We start from the raw sequence: 16,269 nt of genomic DNA on the forward strand, positions 1-16,269 counted from the left end.
GACGAGGGGTGCCAGCAATTTATGCGGCTGTCAGTTGCAGGGGCAACTTGGATTTTTATTGGCACCCGGCACGCAGCCAGCCCCAAACGCTTAGCTGCCTCTCAAGTAATTGCATCGAGCACATAAATCAATTGAATTGCATTTTCATGCGACAAGTTTGGCCAACCCTCGAAGCTCGCTGCCGCTGCCGCTGCCCTTGTCTGCAATTGAAGTGAAAGCCAAAAGTAGTTTTTTTTTTTTTCCCCCTCCCTTCCAGCTGTCTCTCATCTTTTAAGCCCCCCAGTTGCCAGCCAAAAACCCCTTCAAGCAATTGAAATTGCATGCAATGCGTCACTGGCACGGCCCAGGACGGCCCCAACCCCCACTCACAGGGTGCCCCAGCACGTAAAAAGATTATCGGAAACTTCGTTTATGGCTTATCAAATTACATAAATGATTAATGTTTCTCTATGTTTGTGGCCTTCATTCTTGCCATCTTCCATCTTCCATCTCGTCTTCTTTGTCCTCTACGACTGCTCGGAAAATGTCAGCAACAGTTTTCATTTCCGTTTTTCCACACTCTTCAAATGGTTTCTGTGCTGCGGTTGTTGGGGTGTGGCTTGAGTTGTTGTTCAGCATTTTATTGGAAAAGTTTTCTGATCGCAAACACTTAGCTGATTTGTGGTTTTTGTTTTTTTTGGAAATCTAACAGATTCCACAAGTAGATGATATGTGGCTAGCCAGAAAATTGGTCTTCCATTTAAGTTTGTTACAATCTTTTTTTTTTGGTTTTTTGGATACGTTCCACATGGAGTCCACATATGTTCCACACATAAATTATGGGTTTTGTTTTTAAATTAGCAAGATTATTTAGTTTGGGTGTAAATTGGACAATGAAAATGGGTTCCACTTGGGTTCCACACTCCAAAAGCATATTACATACCCAGAAAATTGGTTAGTAATTTAAGTTTGATGCAAATTTTGATGTTTCAGACGTTTCAAATAGAGTCCACATATGTTCCACACATGATTCTTGGGTTTAATTTTAAATTTAAGAAAATTAGTTCGTTTTTGTTGAATATGGTCTGCACTTGGGATCCACTTGGGTTCCACATAGAAAAATATCCATATAATGTTTGAAATTGGCTTTTTCGCAGGCAAACTAGTGTTTATAGCTTTGATCCCCTTGGAGTCCACACAGATTCCACACTGGATAATCGCCAAAAACATAATTCACCCCCAAAATCGCAGTCAATAAGCTCCCACCGTTTCCCACATTTATCGTCCTACACCCCGGCAGTAAATTAGTGTTTTATTTGTCTTTTCTCATAAACAAAAGTTCACAGTTCCATCAGCAAATGTTTTCATCTTGCACACACACATCACTACGCGTCGTCCGCGCACGCACTCGGAGAGTATAACTCATCAGGGCACAAATTACAAAGACAAACGATGAGTGACAACCGCAAGGCTTTTTTGGAAGCGAAACGGAACGAAACGGTGGGAGGCAGGGAGGCCGGGAGGCTACAGCCTGGCCACCACTTAGCACCCACAATCCACAGCACCCCACGGGTGGGGTGGGGGAGGGTGGGGAGGTACAGGGCGGTGTTTTTGTTAATTAAACAAATGCCGCAGTGACATGTGCACATCACGAGATGTGATGACTTTGCCGGGGCTTGGGTTCGGGTCGGGTTTGGGTTTGGGGGGGCTCTGATGGGTTTGGGCCTGTGGTTTAGTGCATCTGCATTCGGTAGGGATGCGACACACACACAGAGACAGAGGCAGAGACAGAGAGAGACAGAGAATTCCGCTTGACAATAGCGCACACAAATAACGGGGGAAACGACGACAGCTCCAGCGACGACGACGACGACGACGACGATGGCTCCGCATGCAATTTAATTTATTTCAATTGCAACAGAATTATTACGACAGACGACAAAGTGCCGTCGCAGAGCAATTTGCCCAGCTTCCCTGACTATCCTCAATAAATTTTCCCTACCCCCTACCCCCTTTCTCTTTTTTTTTTTTTTTTTTAGGGAATTGTTAATAAACAAATTCAGGCGCGAAAGAAAGTAAAAGCAGTAAGCGTCAGTTTCAATTAAACAGACGCGTGGCATCCCGCGTGGCACATTCCAGGGTGGATAATGACCGCAGAGGGGCGGGAGAGGGGCAGGAGAGGGGCGGGAGAGGGGCAGGAGAGGGGCAGAAGAGGGGCGGCAGCACTCTTAGAGGGTGGTCCGAAACGAAGGCAGAGGAGACTGGGGGTTAGGGCCCCCAAAACTATGAGGCACAGGGGGCAAAAACCAAAGATATTTCCTGTGAAAACTAAGGAATGGATCCCCCCCCCCCCCAAACCAAGTTCCCAGGTCGCATTGGACTATTGTGCATCCCAAAAGAAGCACTGTACCCCTTTTGCACTGTATTTCCCCCCCCCCTTGCGCCATGCTCTCCTCTGCCCCTGCACCATGGGTGGCATAAAAGCATTCAATTTCGCTTGCTGTTTGTGGCTTGGCCAGTTTCAAGTGTAAATTAATTTATGAGGCACGCCATGAGCCCGGCGCCTGGCTGCGGTCAGTGTTGCCTCCCCCCCGCCTCCCCGCCTCCCCGCCTGGCAAATGTCAGGCAGAGTGTGAAATTTCATATTTGAATATTCGCCAAAAACGTTGACAAATGAAGTCTGCATAATTGGTTAGCATTTGGTTAGATAGAGAGAGACACACAAATAAACTGCGACTGGCACTCACCTATCAATGAGCCGATGATGAACAGAGCGGCCAGCAAATTGTGTTGGCCGAACATTTTGATTGCCGCCGGTGGCCTCCTTCTCCAATGGTTATCTGGAAAGGAAGAAGGAAAAAACAACAATTGGTAAATGAAACGTTGGTAGAATGGGGATGGCACGCCTCTGAGTCAGAAGTAATTTGTTTGCTTGTTTGGTTGAGCATAACAGAGACATTTCCAGGGTGTGCTTTGGGGTCTGCTTTTTGGGGGGGTGCGGCCGAAGCACAACAAGTGTGGGGGCGGGGGGAGAGCCACCTGTGATCTGTTACCTGTTACCCATCACCAATTCGTTGTCATCATTCAAATGTCATTTTGTGGGTGCGGGGAAGCCCCCGGCTTGGGTTCCACAAACTGCTGTTTGACATGGCACCTGACGCTAATCAAAACTACACATGAGCATGCATTTTGGTCCCCTCCCCCCCTTTACTACCCCCCTCCCCCCCTGTAATCGTTCCCTCCCCCTGGGCCGCAATTAAGCTCGAATTGAAAGTTTTGTTTTTGTGTCTGTGCCAACGAAAATGTTCATTAGTCCCCCCCAGCCGCACCACCCCACTCCCCCAAGGCTCGATTGGACCCCTCAACCAATCGTTCAATGATTGTCATCGTAGGTGTGACTAATTGTTGGTCATTTATCTTCTTTGCTTTCTGTTTTTTTTTCCGTTCTGCTCTTTGGGCGGTGGCGGAGGTTTCCATGGAAATCATGAATAATTTACGTTCTAAATGGCAGGACTGGGGATAGGCCTTATGTGTCTCTAATTGATGGATAATTGAAGGTCTGGGCACAGAGTTGATCAATTGACTGAAGATGAGCAGCAGATGATGAATGGAAACAGGGATTGGGGGAGGGAAGAGCGAATAGGGTCGAAGGAGGAGAATGAGGAAACTTTATAGCAATTTTCGGGACGGCGACCAGCATGCAGCTGATATCCGATTACCATTTGGAGCGAACCCCCTCCCCCCCTTGAAACTTTCATTCTAGCCATATTTCCACATCACATGTGAATGTGGGCCAATGGAATGCTTTGATTGACAAAAGAAAAGACACAGAGCCATGCGCCTCCACCTCCTACGCCTCCTCCTCCTCCTCCTGGTGGAAGAAGCGCCTCCCCCCAGGAATGATTGTCAAAAAGTGTTTGCATGCTATCTGCCGATCTGACAGATGTAAAACTTCAACTCCCACACTATGCACCCCCCTCCCCCCTCCCCCCCTAATGTGACTGGATATGTATCCGTAATTTCCGTCCGTGTGTTTTTGTCTTTGTATCAACAAGGACTCACTGCCATAGGCAACAGCCATTGCCTGCTCTCCTGCCGCCTATCCGGCTGTACGCCTGCCCCCCCGCCCACATTGTTGTTGTCCTGCTTTCCCCCCTCGACAGGTGCACGGAGTCCTCACATCGTCACACACGTCTCATTTTCCTGTATTTTCGTTTCGTTGCCTCGTTTTCTCGTTTTCTCTTCTTTTTTTTTTTCGTTGGCAGCAAACTAATTTCAAAGCAAATGCGATACAGTCACAAGTGACTGAGACGACGACGACGACTCCCCAGCCTGTTGTTGGGTTTCCTTTTGGGGCGGGGAGGGGAGGAGGGGATTGGTCTCGTGTGTCAGCCTGTCAGCGATACCCTCTCACTGAGGGCGAGAGTCCTAAATAACTTGAGCCAGGTGAGAAAAATACTCGTATATGTGGGGGGGGGGGGGGGGGGGGGATTGAGGTCAGAGGGAGACTTTAATCAAACCAATTAGAGGGGGGACTTAAAGGGTATTCGAACCACAGGATCTCCCTTTGAAGGGCACTCCCCAATTCGTTGTATCCTCGGAGCCACGATCCTTGGCCTGGCTCGCATGTTTTGGCAGCTTCATTTGCATAATTCCATCGTTAAGTGGCGGAAAAGTGTAATCGAATGAATGACTCACACCATCTCTGGGGAATGCCCCGCCCCCCACCCTGGACTCCAATTAAAAGTAAAATTTATTGAAAAATGAATTGAAAGTTTTAGCACAATGAGAAAATCATATGACACTCGTGCTGTCCTTCAGTTTTGGGGTCTCTTTTTTTTTTTTGACAAATGGACAAAAGACAAAAGGGCAGCCCCACAAGTGCCATTGGGGGCGGACAGGACAGGCTTTCAAATAATGGAAATTCAAAGAACTTGTACTTTTTTGGTCATGTGGTCGCTCTCTCTCTCCCTGTCTCTCTCTTTGGAAATGTGTGAAAATCCTGGGGAAAATGAAATGTTGCCAAGGACAAAAGCATATCCTCCTGCCCCTCCACAGCCCCTGACCAACGTATGGCTATGGAAAATTGAAAAGTTATCAATTACAGCTCCCTTTTGAGTGATTGACTTTCCCCCCCCCACCCAGCTCTCTTCTGAATGATGAACGTCTAGCATATGCCAAAAAAAAAGAAAAAGAAAAAGAAAGAAATGTTTTGTTCTTTGTGGCTCGACCCCTCCTCCTCCTCCCCCCAGCATTTTCCGTGCTTCTTCCCAGCTCAGGTTACAATTTCATGGCCCGCAGCGTATTGAGGTAATTGAATTTTGGTTTTTGGCCAGGCAGCTGCCCGATGGGGGCACGTGGGGGGGGCAGCATAAAAATGTTCAAATTACAAGTGCGAAAATTCGCAAAATTATTCAGCAGGTAACATAAATCACCCGAAAGTCTCCAGTTGTGGAGGGAGAGAGAGAGAGAGAGAAAGAGAGAGAGAGAAAGTGATGGGTGATGGTGCCAGGGATATCAGGATCAGGGTCGTAGTTCGATGGATAGCAAGTTTGCTTTAAAATAGTTGAAGGAACGAATGAACGATAAAAACTCCTGATTTTATTCAGAAATTACATTCTTTGGCCGCCAGAAATCTACATTTGTGCAGGGGAACTTTTATCTTTTAAGAAAAAAGTAAAAGTCTAATGAGAGGCACATGGAAGGCTTTTTTCTGCATTCAGATATTTAATAAAATATTTTTAATTATTATGCATACATATTTATTAATATTTTTAAAATATATTCAGAGCAGGAAATTTTTATTTATCTAACTTTATTTATTTAATAGTTTTTATTCTCCACAAATATACGAAATTATACAAAGTTTTAATGACTTATAAATTATAAATGAATTTTAAAAAATATTTAAATAAAATAATAATAATATACATAAATTTTAAATAATTTTAAAATATATTCAGAAGATATTTTTCCACAGCAGGAGAATTATATTATCACTTAATTTAATTTATTTCATACTTTTTGTCCTCTACGATTTTCCAAATTTACAATTTAACATAATTAATTTAATTTAAAAAAAATCCAAAATCAGGAAAAGTATATTTTTATTTAATATAATTTATTTCATGCTTTTTATCCTCTAAAAATCTACGAAATTTTTTTAAAGTTTAAATAAATAAAATGAAAATAAATTTTAAAAAGAACATAAAATCAGGAATATTATATTCTTATGTAACTTAAATGTTTTTAACGTTAACAAACCTACAAAATATTAAAAGTTAAAAAATTTAATTAAAATCCATTTAAAAACCAATTCGAAAGCACGACAATTATATTATTATTAACTTTAATTTATTTCATGCTTTTTATCCTTCACGAATCTAGGAAATTTAAAAGTTAAATAATTTAACTAAAATTAAATTTAAAAAAATTGAAAAGCAGGAAAATGATATTATTATTCAGTTTAATTTCATTTGATGCTTTTTATGACTTACAAATCTACGAAATTTCAAAAGTTCAAATAATTAAATTAAACAAAAATTCAAGTAAATTCAAAATACATTGAATATCCGCTCAGACCATCTCGTAATGCAATTGCCTTGCTGAATCATAGAATATGTAGATTTTTTCTTAAAATTTTCCACCCATAAATATGTTTTTAGTGTCAATTGTAATTCAATAGCCTTAAATCTGTTTCTATTGCCCACTAAATCAAACTAAAACAATCAAAAATAATGCACTCCCCCTCGCATGAAAAGCCCCTGCCCCTGCCCCTGCCCCTGTCCAAATGATGATGATGATGGCCAACGAATATTCATGAATATTAACCCAATGGCCGCACTAATTCGATTCGAGCACACAGAAGCACTTGACTTGATTGAAGGCAGATCAAGTTGCCGCAAATAAAAATGTTGAAAAATAACCAAAACTAAAATGATGATGATGGGAATTAATTAATAACTCGAATTGAATAAATAACACACAAAAAAAAAATAGATGTATAGCCGAGCACTGCCTGGAAATTCCATTGCAATGAGAAATTCTTTTTTTATAGAATTTATTGGTGGATGTGGGAGGGGGGGGATCTGGGGACAGCGGATCTCGCCCACTTGTGGCGTTGCCAAATCGATTTCAAAACTCCATAAACAAAACGGAGGCGGGCCTCTATACACCATTTGAGAAATCTCAAGCCATCCAATAAACCGAAAACAAGAACAAGAACGAGGAAAATTTATAAACAACAAAAACGAAGCATTTTGTTGGCTTTAATTTGTTTATTTTGTGCTAAAGAGCAACACGCATCGAGTGCCATAAAAAATCAACAGGCAGCAGGCAGCAGGCAGCAGGCCCCCGAAAAAACAATGGGGAGATGGGGTTGGGGGGGTCAGGGGGGGGGGGGGGGTCCGAGGGAAACTTACAAAATTTATAAACTGTGCAAACTCTGGCCGAGGGCAGCAATACGAGTGCGATTAAGAGTGAAAGCAGCACCCAGCAAAGAACGCCATAAAAAAAGGCAAAGAGATGGCAGAGAGAGGGCAGGGAGAGGGCAGGGAGAGGGGGAATACAATATTTATGCAAACGTCAATTGGCCTGCAATTGAATTGAGCCATGAGGCATGGGGCATGAGGCACGTACTTCTGTTTGTGCACCCTACAGATGGGGGGTACGTTGGCTGCGCTGCTGGGCAGGGGACTTGTCTCTAGGCGAGATATATCTTTGGGTAAAGCCTATGAAAGGCCTCCTATGAAAAGCCATAAAATGCTTCTTTTAAACCAGCAATTTTTAAGGATATCGCCGCAGCAAATACCGGAAGAAAATTAGGAAAGTCTGAGGGTTTTAATAGGCAAAAATTTCACAGATTTTGGGGGTATTTTTCGAACTCGAAGTATGGGGATGTGATCTAGTTATCCCACAGCCTACAATGTACAGAATCTCTGTTGAACAGTGTAATATTTCGGTAAAAATCTCAGAAAAAATCTGGGATTCAGCAGCTCCAGTTTTCCGAGTGATTTGGCCACAAGTTGCCCAAATTTCGTTTAGTTTCGAAGCAATCCTAGGGAAAACCTCAACCAATTCCAATCGCTGCTCAGCGTAGAGCAGCCCAGGGATATATTGAAGGTATACCAGGCTGCCTGTCCACCATTCTTTGATCAGAACTCATCAAGGGCAGTATCTGAAGGACCTTTCATTTAACTAATTTCATATTCCTACTCATTCAATTATTCAAAGCTGTGGCATGGAGAGCATTTGTCATTCGTTCGTATCCATCATCTGTGAATTTTCATTTGTATTTTTTATTAGGAACCCATACACTTTTCCCCCCCCTTACCGTCGCTTGTTTCACGTTCTATCCCACCCAAATTGATATACAAGTCAGACGACGTGACGTATGAGTGATGATGCGTGTGCCCCATCTCTGCCTCGTCCTCGTCCCCGTCCCCATCCCCGGCCAGGGCCCTGTGTAAACATTCGATTCCGATGGTGGCCCGGCAGCATATGATTGCCATATTCGATATAGCGCCAGTAGCTCTATAAGGCCAAAAAGAGTTTGATGGAAAATTAGGTTGCAGCGACGCCGGCGCCAATTCCGTTTGAGAGAGAGCTGCTCGGGCTTGTTTATGCCACTTGAGGATGTTTGAGGCACCGCCACCGGCCACCCCGTTCCCCCTGAAACCCTCGTAATGTGCAACATTTGATTGACTGATTGACTGAGTGACTGAGCTGAGCGAACGAGTGAATGATGATTGTCTGCTGCACATGTGCCCATGCCCCTGCCCCTGCCCAGGCCTCTGTATCTCTATTGATTTGCATCTATTGGATTGCCCATTTCCATAATTTATTTGATTGATATGCCATATACCCCGCCATCGATATATATATTTATGTTTATCCACTCGTGTGTATTGCGCATTTTTATAAATTATTTGCCATGGCTTCTCGGCATTTATTTGCCGCTAATTTGACTGTCAATCAATCGTTAGCTGCCCCAGAAAAGTACATGCCCACAGTACATACAATCAGTATATATCCACCCTCCATTTGTGTTTTTTTTTTCGCCCTGATTTTTGGCTATAAATTCCTATATTTGCACTTGTATCACTTTGTTCAAAAAAAATACCATCAATATTCACGTTTTTTGTGCATACAAAATGTATTTTAAATTTCAAGTTCCGTTGGATAAATATTATTGTTGTGCATTTGAAATGTTTCAATGGCAGCAAAAGTGTGAACAATTGTGCCCCAGAGTGGTTTTCAATTACTTATTTAGGATGGCGCCTTTTTTTTTCATCGGCACAGATCTATAGGCTTTCGATTACATATTGAAGATGTTAATTTTTTTCAGGGATTTTTTTTTTTTGTATACAAAGGTAATGTTTATTTTAGGAATTCTTTTCGATATTTGAAACTTTTCTGCTGTTGGCAAAAATTAGCCAGCCATTGAATATTTAACATTTTGCTGGTCATTGGCGTTGGGAAAATATTTAAATTAAACTCTTAACATCTATCAAAATCAATAAGATCAAAAAATCAAAAAATCAAAAATCACAAATATATTTTATAAATTTATCAAATTTCCGTAGTGCTAAAATATTCTTTTGATTTTCCTTAAAACACAAATAACTGCCAGCCATGCAATATATATATATAAATATGCCATTTAAATATATTTTCATTAAGTCAATTTCAATCAAACTTTGTCCATGAATTTTTCATAGAAATTTTTGAATTTTTCAACAACAAAAAGCTGCACAAAATCTCCTTGGAGAGCAGAGAGGCTCAAATTAATTGCCACAGAGAGCCGGGAGCAGGCAGGTTGCTTGAGAGGCGACAAAGGTTTTATTTAACTTGGCCCAAACCAAAGCCAATTGGGAATTTCCAAAAACACACACAAAAAAAAGGAGACAAGAACAAAGGGATACCCAGTACTCAGTGGCGGGGCTTCAGGGGATATATGGATATGAGAAATTGTCTTCAAAAATGCACCTCATTATCGATGGAAATATTATTGAATATCTAATAATTTTAACCACTTTTGCTGCCAAAATATATTCAATGGAATGAAAGCGGTATAGAAATGAAATATTACCGTGTAAAATATTTGTATCCATCCTCAGCGTCATCATCATTTATTCATGACAATTTTTGCTTCTTGCAGATGCAGCATCGGAAATGAAATCGAGTCCCAACTACGACGAAAGCTCTCAGGTTAAGTTTTCAAACAAATGAAAAACCTCCTCTCATCGATAATGCACACAAAAAATGGGCCAGAACCAGGGCCAGAACCAGGGCCAGAAGCAGGGCCAAAACCAGAACCAGTTACCAGGAAATATGAAACAATTTCCAAACCGTAAGTGAATGAGGAATTTATATTTTTTGGCAAAGAATAGCCATGAAATAATGGCTGGGGTGAATAATGAAAATATTCTACAACTTTGCATAGAGAAAGGGGTGGGTGCCGGGAAACAGGTCAAAGGTTGAGGCTGGAGCTGTGTCAATGAGTAAACCACAAAATGTCAGTGACAGATACCTCTGGGCGATTCCTTTTCTTTTTTTTTGTGGGGGGGAAAGACTCGTTTTTCCCATTTCGGACAAATAAAATCAATCAATTTTTGGTCTGGCAAGTGGCAGGCAGCAGTCTAAGTGCTGGGGCGACACAGAAATCTATTTGCTAAGGTGTTGACTCAAAAAAAGGAAGTGTTTTTCGGGGCAGAAGGGAGAAGGAATGTGAATGGAATGTAGACTTTAACGATACCCTTTAGGGGGCGGTTCGAAACTAGAAACTGAAGAAGGAATTGCCTTCCCCCGAGGAGGATCTCTCGGAATAAGCAGAGCATGAAAAACTCCCTCTCCCCAGACCCAGACGAGACTCCTTAATAAGTCATCGACAGAGCAGAGACCCACTTTCCAGCTCGATTCTGTAATTAATAGAATCAACTGGAGATGAGAAACCCTCGGCAATGCTCAAGTGCTGAATGATTTAGCAGCAACTCTGCCCACCCCCCGCCCTCCCCCCGAGTTGAGTTTTCATTAACCAAAAAAAAAGGAGAAGAAGAAGGAAAACCGCAATGGGAAAACAGACAATTTCCAGCGGTTGGGGGTGGGGGGGGGGGGGGGGGACATGTAATGCCATGAAAATAAAAATCAATCAACACGTTCGCTTAATAGACCCAAGCAGCCCTCCCCTCCCCTTCCCACTCATCAGATGTAAATGTGTATCTGCAAGATACATCTTCGAGTGGCTCCAAGTATACATTTGTATCTGAGTATCGACTCAAGTATTGCACAAAGACAAATTGCTTTTGTCTCTAATTTTAACACGACTTGACGCGGTCTTCTTCTCATTTCGGTTTCATTTTCATTTTCATTTTGGTTATTGTTGCTTTTGTTGCCTTTAATTTGTTTTTGTTTTTTTTTTTTGCCGTGGGAGTGAAAAAATATTCACACGGTTAAGGGTTTTTTTTTTGTCTTTTCTTTTGTTGTTTCTTTTGGAATTGATTGGCGCACGTTTTGCGCGTGGCTAAGCAAAAAAATAAAAAAAAACAAAGACCTAACAGAATAAAGAAAAAGTTAACTAAAGTTTGCCCAAGAAAAAGTACAAAAAAGTACCAAAATTTTATGACCCGTCTGTCGAAAGGGCCACAAAGAAATGCATTCCCAAATTTTCACATTTACATTTTTTGTGTTTGTTTTTCACTGACTCTGAAAGAGTCTGGTCTGGTCTGGTTTATCCTTCTTTAAATGGATACTCTTTAAGGGAGGGTACTAGGACTTTTGGCAGAGGTTTTTTTTTTGTGAAGAGGAGGAACTTTCCACGGGACAAAAATTAGGTTGTAGGGCCTGTAAGAGTAGATCACTTCCTCATAGATAGATTTTTTAAAATACGCCCAAAATGTTTTATAAAAATTCAAAAACTGCCATTTGGCGACTCTCCGCACTTTCATATTTTTTACTCGGCTTAGGCGTCGCCTATAACCAAAACAATTAATGGATTAAAATGAGAATTAGACCACCTTTAACACAGTTTTTTGTTCATGTCGATAGAGTGGATATATCTGAAGATATGGCCACCCAAAGTTGAATTTTCTTTACCTTTGGCATATTTTTAAAATATTTTTTGCCATGGTATGATTATATTTTTAAAAGTTAAATTGTTATTGGCATTAATTTGGAATAAAATAAGTACAAAATGACAGCCGCTCTGCTTTCACAAGACATTTCTGTCAGCTCCTAAAGATACTTGTTTCTCTGAACTCAAAACCGTACAAATATTTGACTACTAAACACATTACACCCTTCAAAACCGTATGATTATTGCATATTCCTCCCTTAAATATTTTTATATATATTAAAAACTCGACCCGCTAGAGTATCACCATCTTCGACTGTATCTTATCTTTCGGTTTTGCTGGTTCACTTTGGTTCAATCTTTATTGAATGACTGTGTGCGGCGTCTCCGAATGGCTGTTGCTTGTTCCTGTTGTTGTTTCTGTTGGGTCTGCCTGGAACAGCACTTTGTGGGTGCTTAAAACAGCTGACAGGCCCCACTGACAGATTGATGAATGTTGATGCTCCCCTGCCCCCCATCTCAACGCAGCCTCTCTCTCCCTTTCTCTGACTGCTGACTGCCAGCTGCCTGTTGTTTTTTTTTTGTTTTTTTCTCACATATTGTGAATCTTTTCCACACTTTTAATGAAAATATTTTTTCGGGAGTGAAAACGTGCTATTTTCATTTGACTTTGCGGCCTGTCTGTAGATTTATGGCTGTCTTGGCTGTCTGGCAAGGGCTGGGGGTTGGGGGCTAGCCAGGTTAATTTTTATTGGAGGCTAATAGGGCACACGGCTCTCAGGCCCACTCGCGGAGTGCCGTGCCTCATTGGGATCAATTTGGTTTTTGTTTTTCTTTTTCCTTTGGTTTGGTTCCATTTCCATTTGCAGCAGACAAGTCAAGGGCTTTTCATTTTACAAATTTGGATTTGTTTCTTGGGCAAAAAGGTCAAGCTGTCTTAGGAGAGCTTTCCTGTACAGCTGTAAGTACAGCAGAAGAACCGACAGTTATCAACAGAGTACTACACACGTAAGGGGATTAAGAATGGCTTTTCAGGTGTGAATGGAGTGGGATTAGATGGCAACTATTGAGGGGAAGCTGCCATGAAGATGAGGAGAAGTTGCCCTGCAGATGAGGGGAAACTCACCTAAAGACGAGGTGTAAGGAGAGCGGGGACTTCTTTTCTTTTATTTATTTAGCAAGCGAATATTTCTGTGAGATTTTTTAGTAACATTTTTCATAATTATTTTATTTATTTATTTTTAAGCGCTGAATAGAGCATGCAAAAAAATAAATATAAATAAATAAAAATAAATAAATTAATAAATAAACGTTAAAAATATTACTACGAAATTTCACAGAAATATTATATTATATGTAATATAAAATATAAAATTATTATATATTATTATTATAAAATATTATAAAAATAAATATAATATTTCGAACATTTCCAATCAAATATTTGTGGTCAAAAATCAAAAACAAAATTTCCTTGTGGGGCAAAAACTAAGCCAAATAGTCAATCATTCTTTATTTTTTCCCACCAAAATCCCTTCTTAATCCATAATTAATCTATAGAAAAAAAAAACAAAAATCTACTATGAAAACTGATTAACAAAGCTTTGCATTTGGATGGAAAATCTTGATCTAGGTTCCACCGCAAAATCAATGGAGCATTTTCAAATAATGCCCAGCTTCTCAAACACTCACATATTTCCCTATGATCAATATAAAGACTTTTCACAGTATATTCACCCCTTAAACCACACAGAAAATAACTCATTTGAGTCTCAAATATTTAAACACATTTCCCATGGAAATATCAAACAAAAATCTAATCTATACCCAGATATAGTAGAGCACCCTTTAAATCTGTTCCGTTCTCTTGGAGCTTAAACCATTTTGACAGTTTGTCAGTGTATGCAAATCCTTGGGCATCCCCGATTCTCCAGCCAAGGATTCGACAAATTGGAGACCCGCAAATAACAAACAAAATTCTGGGAAAAATCTCGCGAAAAAAGGGGAAAACAAAACGCATTTTCTGACCCAAAAAAAAAAGGGACATACCTCCCCCGGAGAGCCGGACCCGGCAGCACTTATTGCGGGTGTTTTTCGTGTTTATTTGAATGCAAATGTTAGTTATTTTTTCAGGACGGCCGGTCGGGTTTTTCACGCACCTTTTTCGCCCCAACCCACCAGCATTTCGGCCTTAAAGGTCCAGCAATGTTGCGTATTATTTTATAATTTAATTTGGCTTGATTTCGGTGTTTGTTTTATGGTAATTAACAGGTTGACACACTTACTTACAGAATGTTTGTTCGCTTCCCTCTCTGCTTTTGCCCTTTTCTCCACGGGCTTTACGTTTTTCACGTTTTTTTTTCTTTCTTTCTAGTTGTTTGATTAGGGGGCCGCCTTTCGGATGGCTGGATGGTCTAACGTTAGATAAATGAGCGATTTAAATGCTAATTAATTGTTAGACAACACACTGGCACACGCACACACACACACGCGGGCGGGAGGACACGCACACAGATAGAGAGAGCGGACACAGGGGCACACTGGCAGAGGCAGGGGCACAGAGATGTATCTCGTTTCTTTCTTTGTTTTAATCTCCGCTTTTTGTTCCGTTATCGTCACCGATCTGTGGCAGCGATTGAGGCATTTTTTGTATTTTGAAAATTTTTCGAAAAACCGTCAAGCGGTCACACTAGCACGCACACGCACACACACACACTTTTGCACACTTTGGCATCACTCACGCGAGCTGGCGATGGCGCTGTTCACGCACGAACTGTAAATCTCAGAAGAGAGCCTTTTCTCGGGGGGGGTGGGGGGTTGGTTGTATGCCACACAACACGAACTGACGAAGAAGTACCGTTATGCCAAGCGTCCGTGCCTGTCGAACCGCGCGCGTCAATGACTGAATTCGGTGTGGCAGCAGGCGGGTTGAACGTCGGCGAACATCGGCGGCAAGGCCGTTTCGCCCCTCCCCCACCCCTATCGCGTCACACCGAATGTTGCATGCAACATGCTGCAGCATAAATAAACCGAAGCCCACACGAAGCCCCGAACCGAAGGCGATTTACAAAAACAACAAAAGGCCGACGGCAAACGAAGCAAGCATCGCCCCAGACGAAGGCCAACAGCAGCATTAACAGCGGCCGCACGAAATGTGCGTGACTGTTAACAGTGGCGCCAGCTAGCGGTTAGCCGCTGGAACCTGCATCTTATACGCTGTTAATGGAGTTCCAACAGCCGCTGTCCGACGCTGCCGGTTCGAAGAGGGGCAATGTTCGATGGTCGATGCTCGAAGCAGACCAAGTTCGATGCAACTTCCCCTGGAAAACGACGAAGAAATGCTTGATGTGGGATGTCGGCTGTGGGCTGTGGGTGTGTGTTTCGGTGATATGTGGGTGTAGGTCAGGGTGATTCGGCAGCTAAGTGGACATGATTGATCTTGCTCGGGCAGTATCTCTATGGGAGTACGAAGGACAGAACAATTTGTTGGAAGTTCTATCTAAGAAGTGGGAATGTTTTTTGGGAGAGAGGGAAGGTTGAATGCGAAGGTCTGTCTTCCTTTTTTGGGACCACTAATTTAGGGCTTAAAAAAAATAGTACCAACTTTAACCTATTCTTAGTTGATTCTATACCAAAAGAATTTATGGACTTCTGGGTGAGGAATGAGCTCAGTCAGTAGTATATTTTACAGGATTACACAGATCAACACTTAATATTAGTAAATATTATCTGCTTTAAAGGAAAATACATTTTACCGCAATAAGATGGAGACATTCGGAGTCAAGGAAGGCCTTTATTTTCTAAACAGCGAACTATTTGTCTCTAGAGGTTTTTCTTTAAGGTAAATTCGAACCCGAAAGACCATAAATGTTTTATAATTATATGAAATATGTCTCTTAAGTGATAAAAAATATATATTTTACTTGTGCAGTGTCTCAATAATATCGTAAATAATATCTCCCTTAGGGGAACATTAATTTTTCCGCAATAATATATGTATACATATTTGGAGTCAAGGACTATAATACTACTACATTTAATACTGGCCTATTTTCTAAACAGCGAAGTATTCGCCTCTAAAGATGTCCCTTAAAGTAAAGTCGAGCCTGAAAGACAATTATAAGAAAAATGTATCCTAAGAGTTAAAAAATATATATTACTGGTATAATGCTCCAATATTATCGTAAATAATATCTCCTTTGAAGGGAGATTCATTTTTC

At 41.3% G+C, this 16,269-nt stretch overlaps 1 protein-coding gene across 3 annotated transcripts in view; it reads right to left on the reverse strand.

Moving 5' to 3' along the window:
- LOC6603537 overlaps positions 1-14,939 on the reverse strand; it is an 85,295-nt gene extending 70,356 nt beyond the window's left edge. The window contains exons 1-3 of one of the 3 annotated variants that reach the window (XM_026987637.1): positions 14,791-14,939; positions 14,335-14,463; positions 2,727-2,819 (exon numbers count right to left, since the gene is read on the reverse strand). In XM_026987637.1, the coding sequence (XP_026843438.1) occupies positions 2,727-2,781 (55 nt within the window). In that variant the 5' untranslated portion in view covers positions 2,782-2,819; positions 14,335-14,463; positions 14,791-14,939. Of the gene's footprint in view, positions 1-2,726; positions 2,820-14,334; positions 14,527-14,790 lie in introns of those variants that run through there. The other 2 variants (XM_026987636.1, XM_026987638.1) reach the window with 2 other exon arrangements.
- Between the last annotated feature and the right edge of the window lie 1,330 nt (positions 14,940-16,269).

This window comes from Drosophila persimilis, unplaced genomic scaffold (genome assembly GCF_003286085.1).
Source record: "Drosophila persimilis strain 14011-0111.01,24,50 unplaced genomic scaffold, DperRS2 tig00000124-arrow-pilon, whole genome shotgun sequence".
Classification (NCBI taxonomy): Eukaryota; Metazoa; Arthropoda; class Insecta; order Diptera; family Drosophilidae; genus Drosophila; species Drosophila persimilis.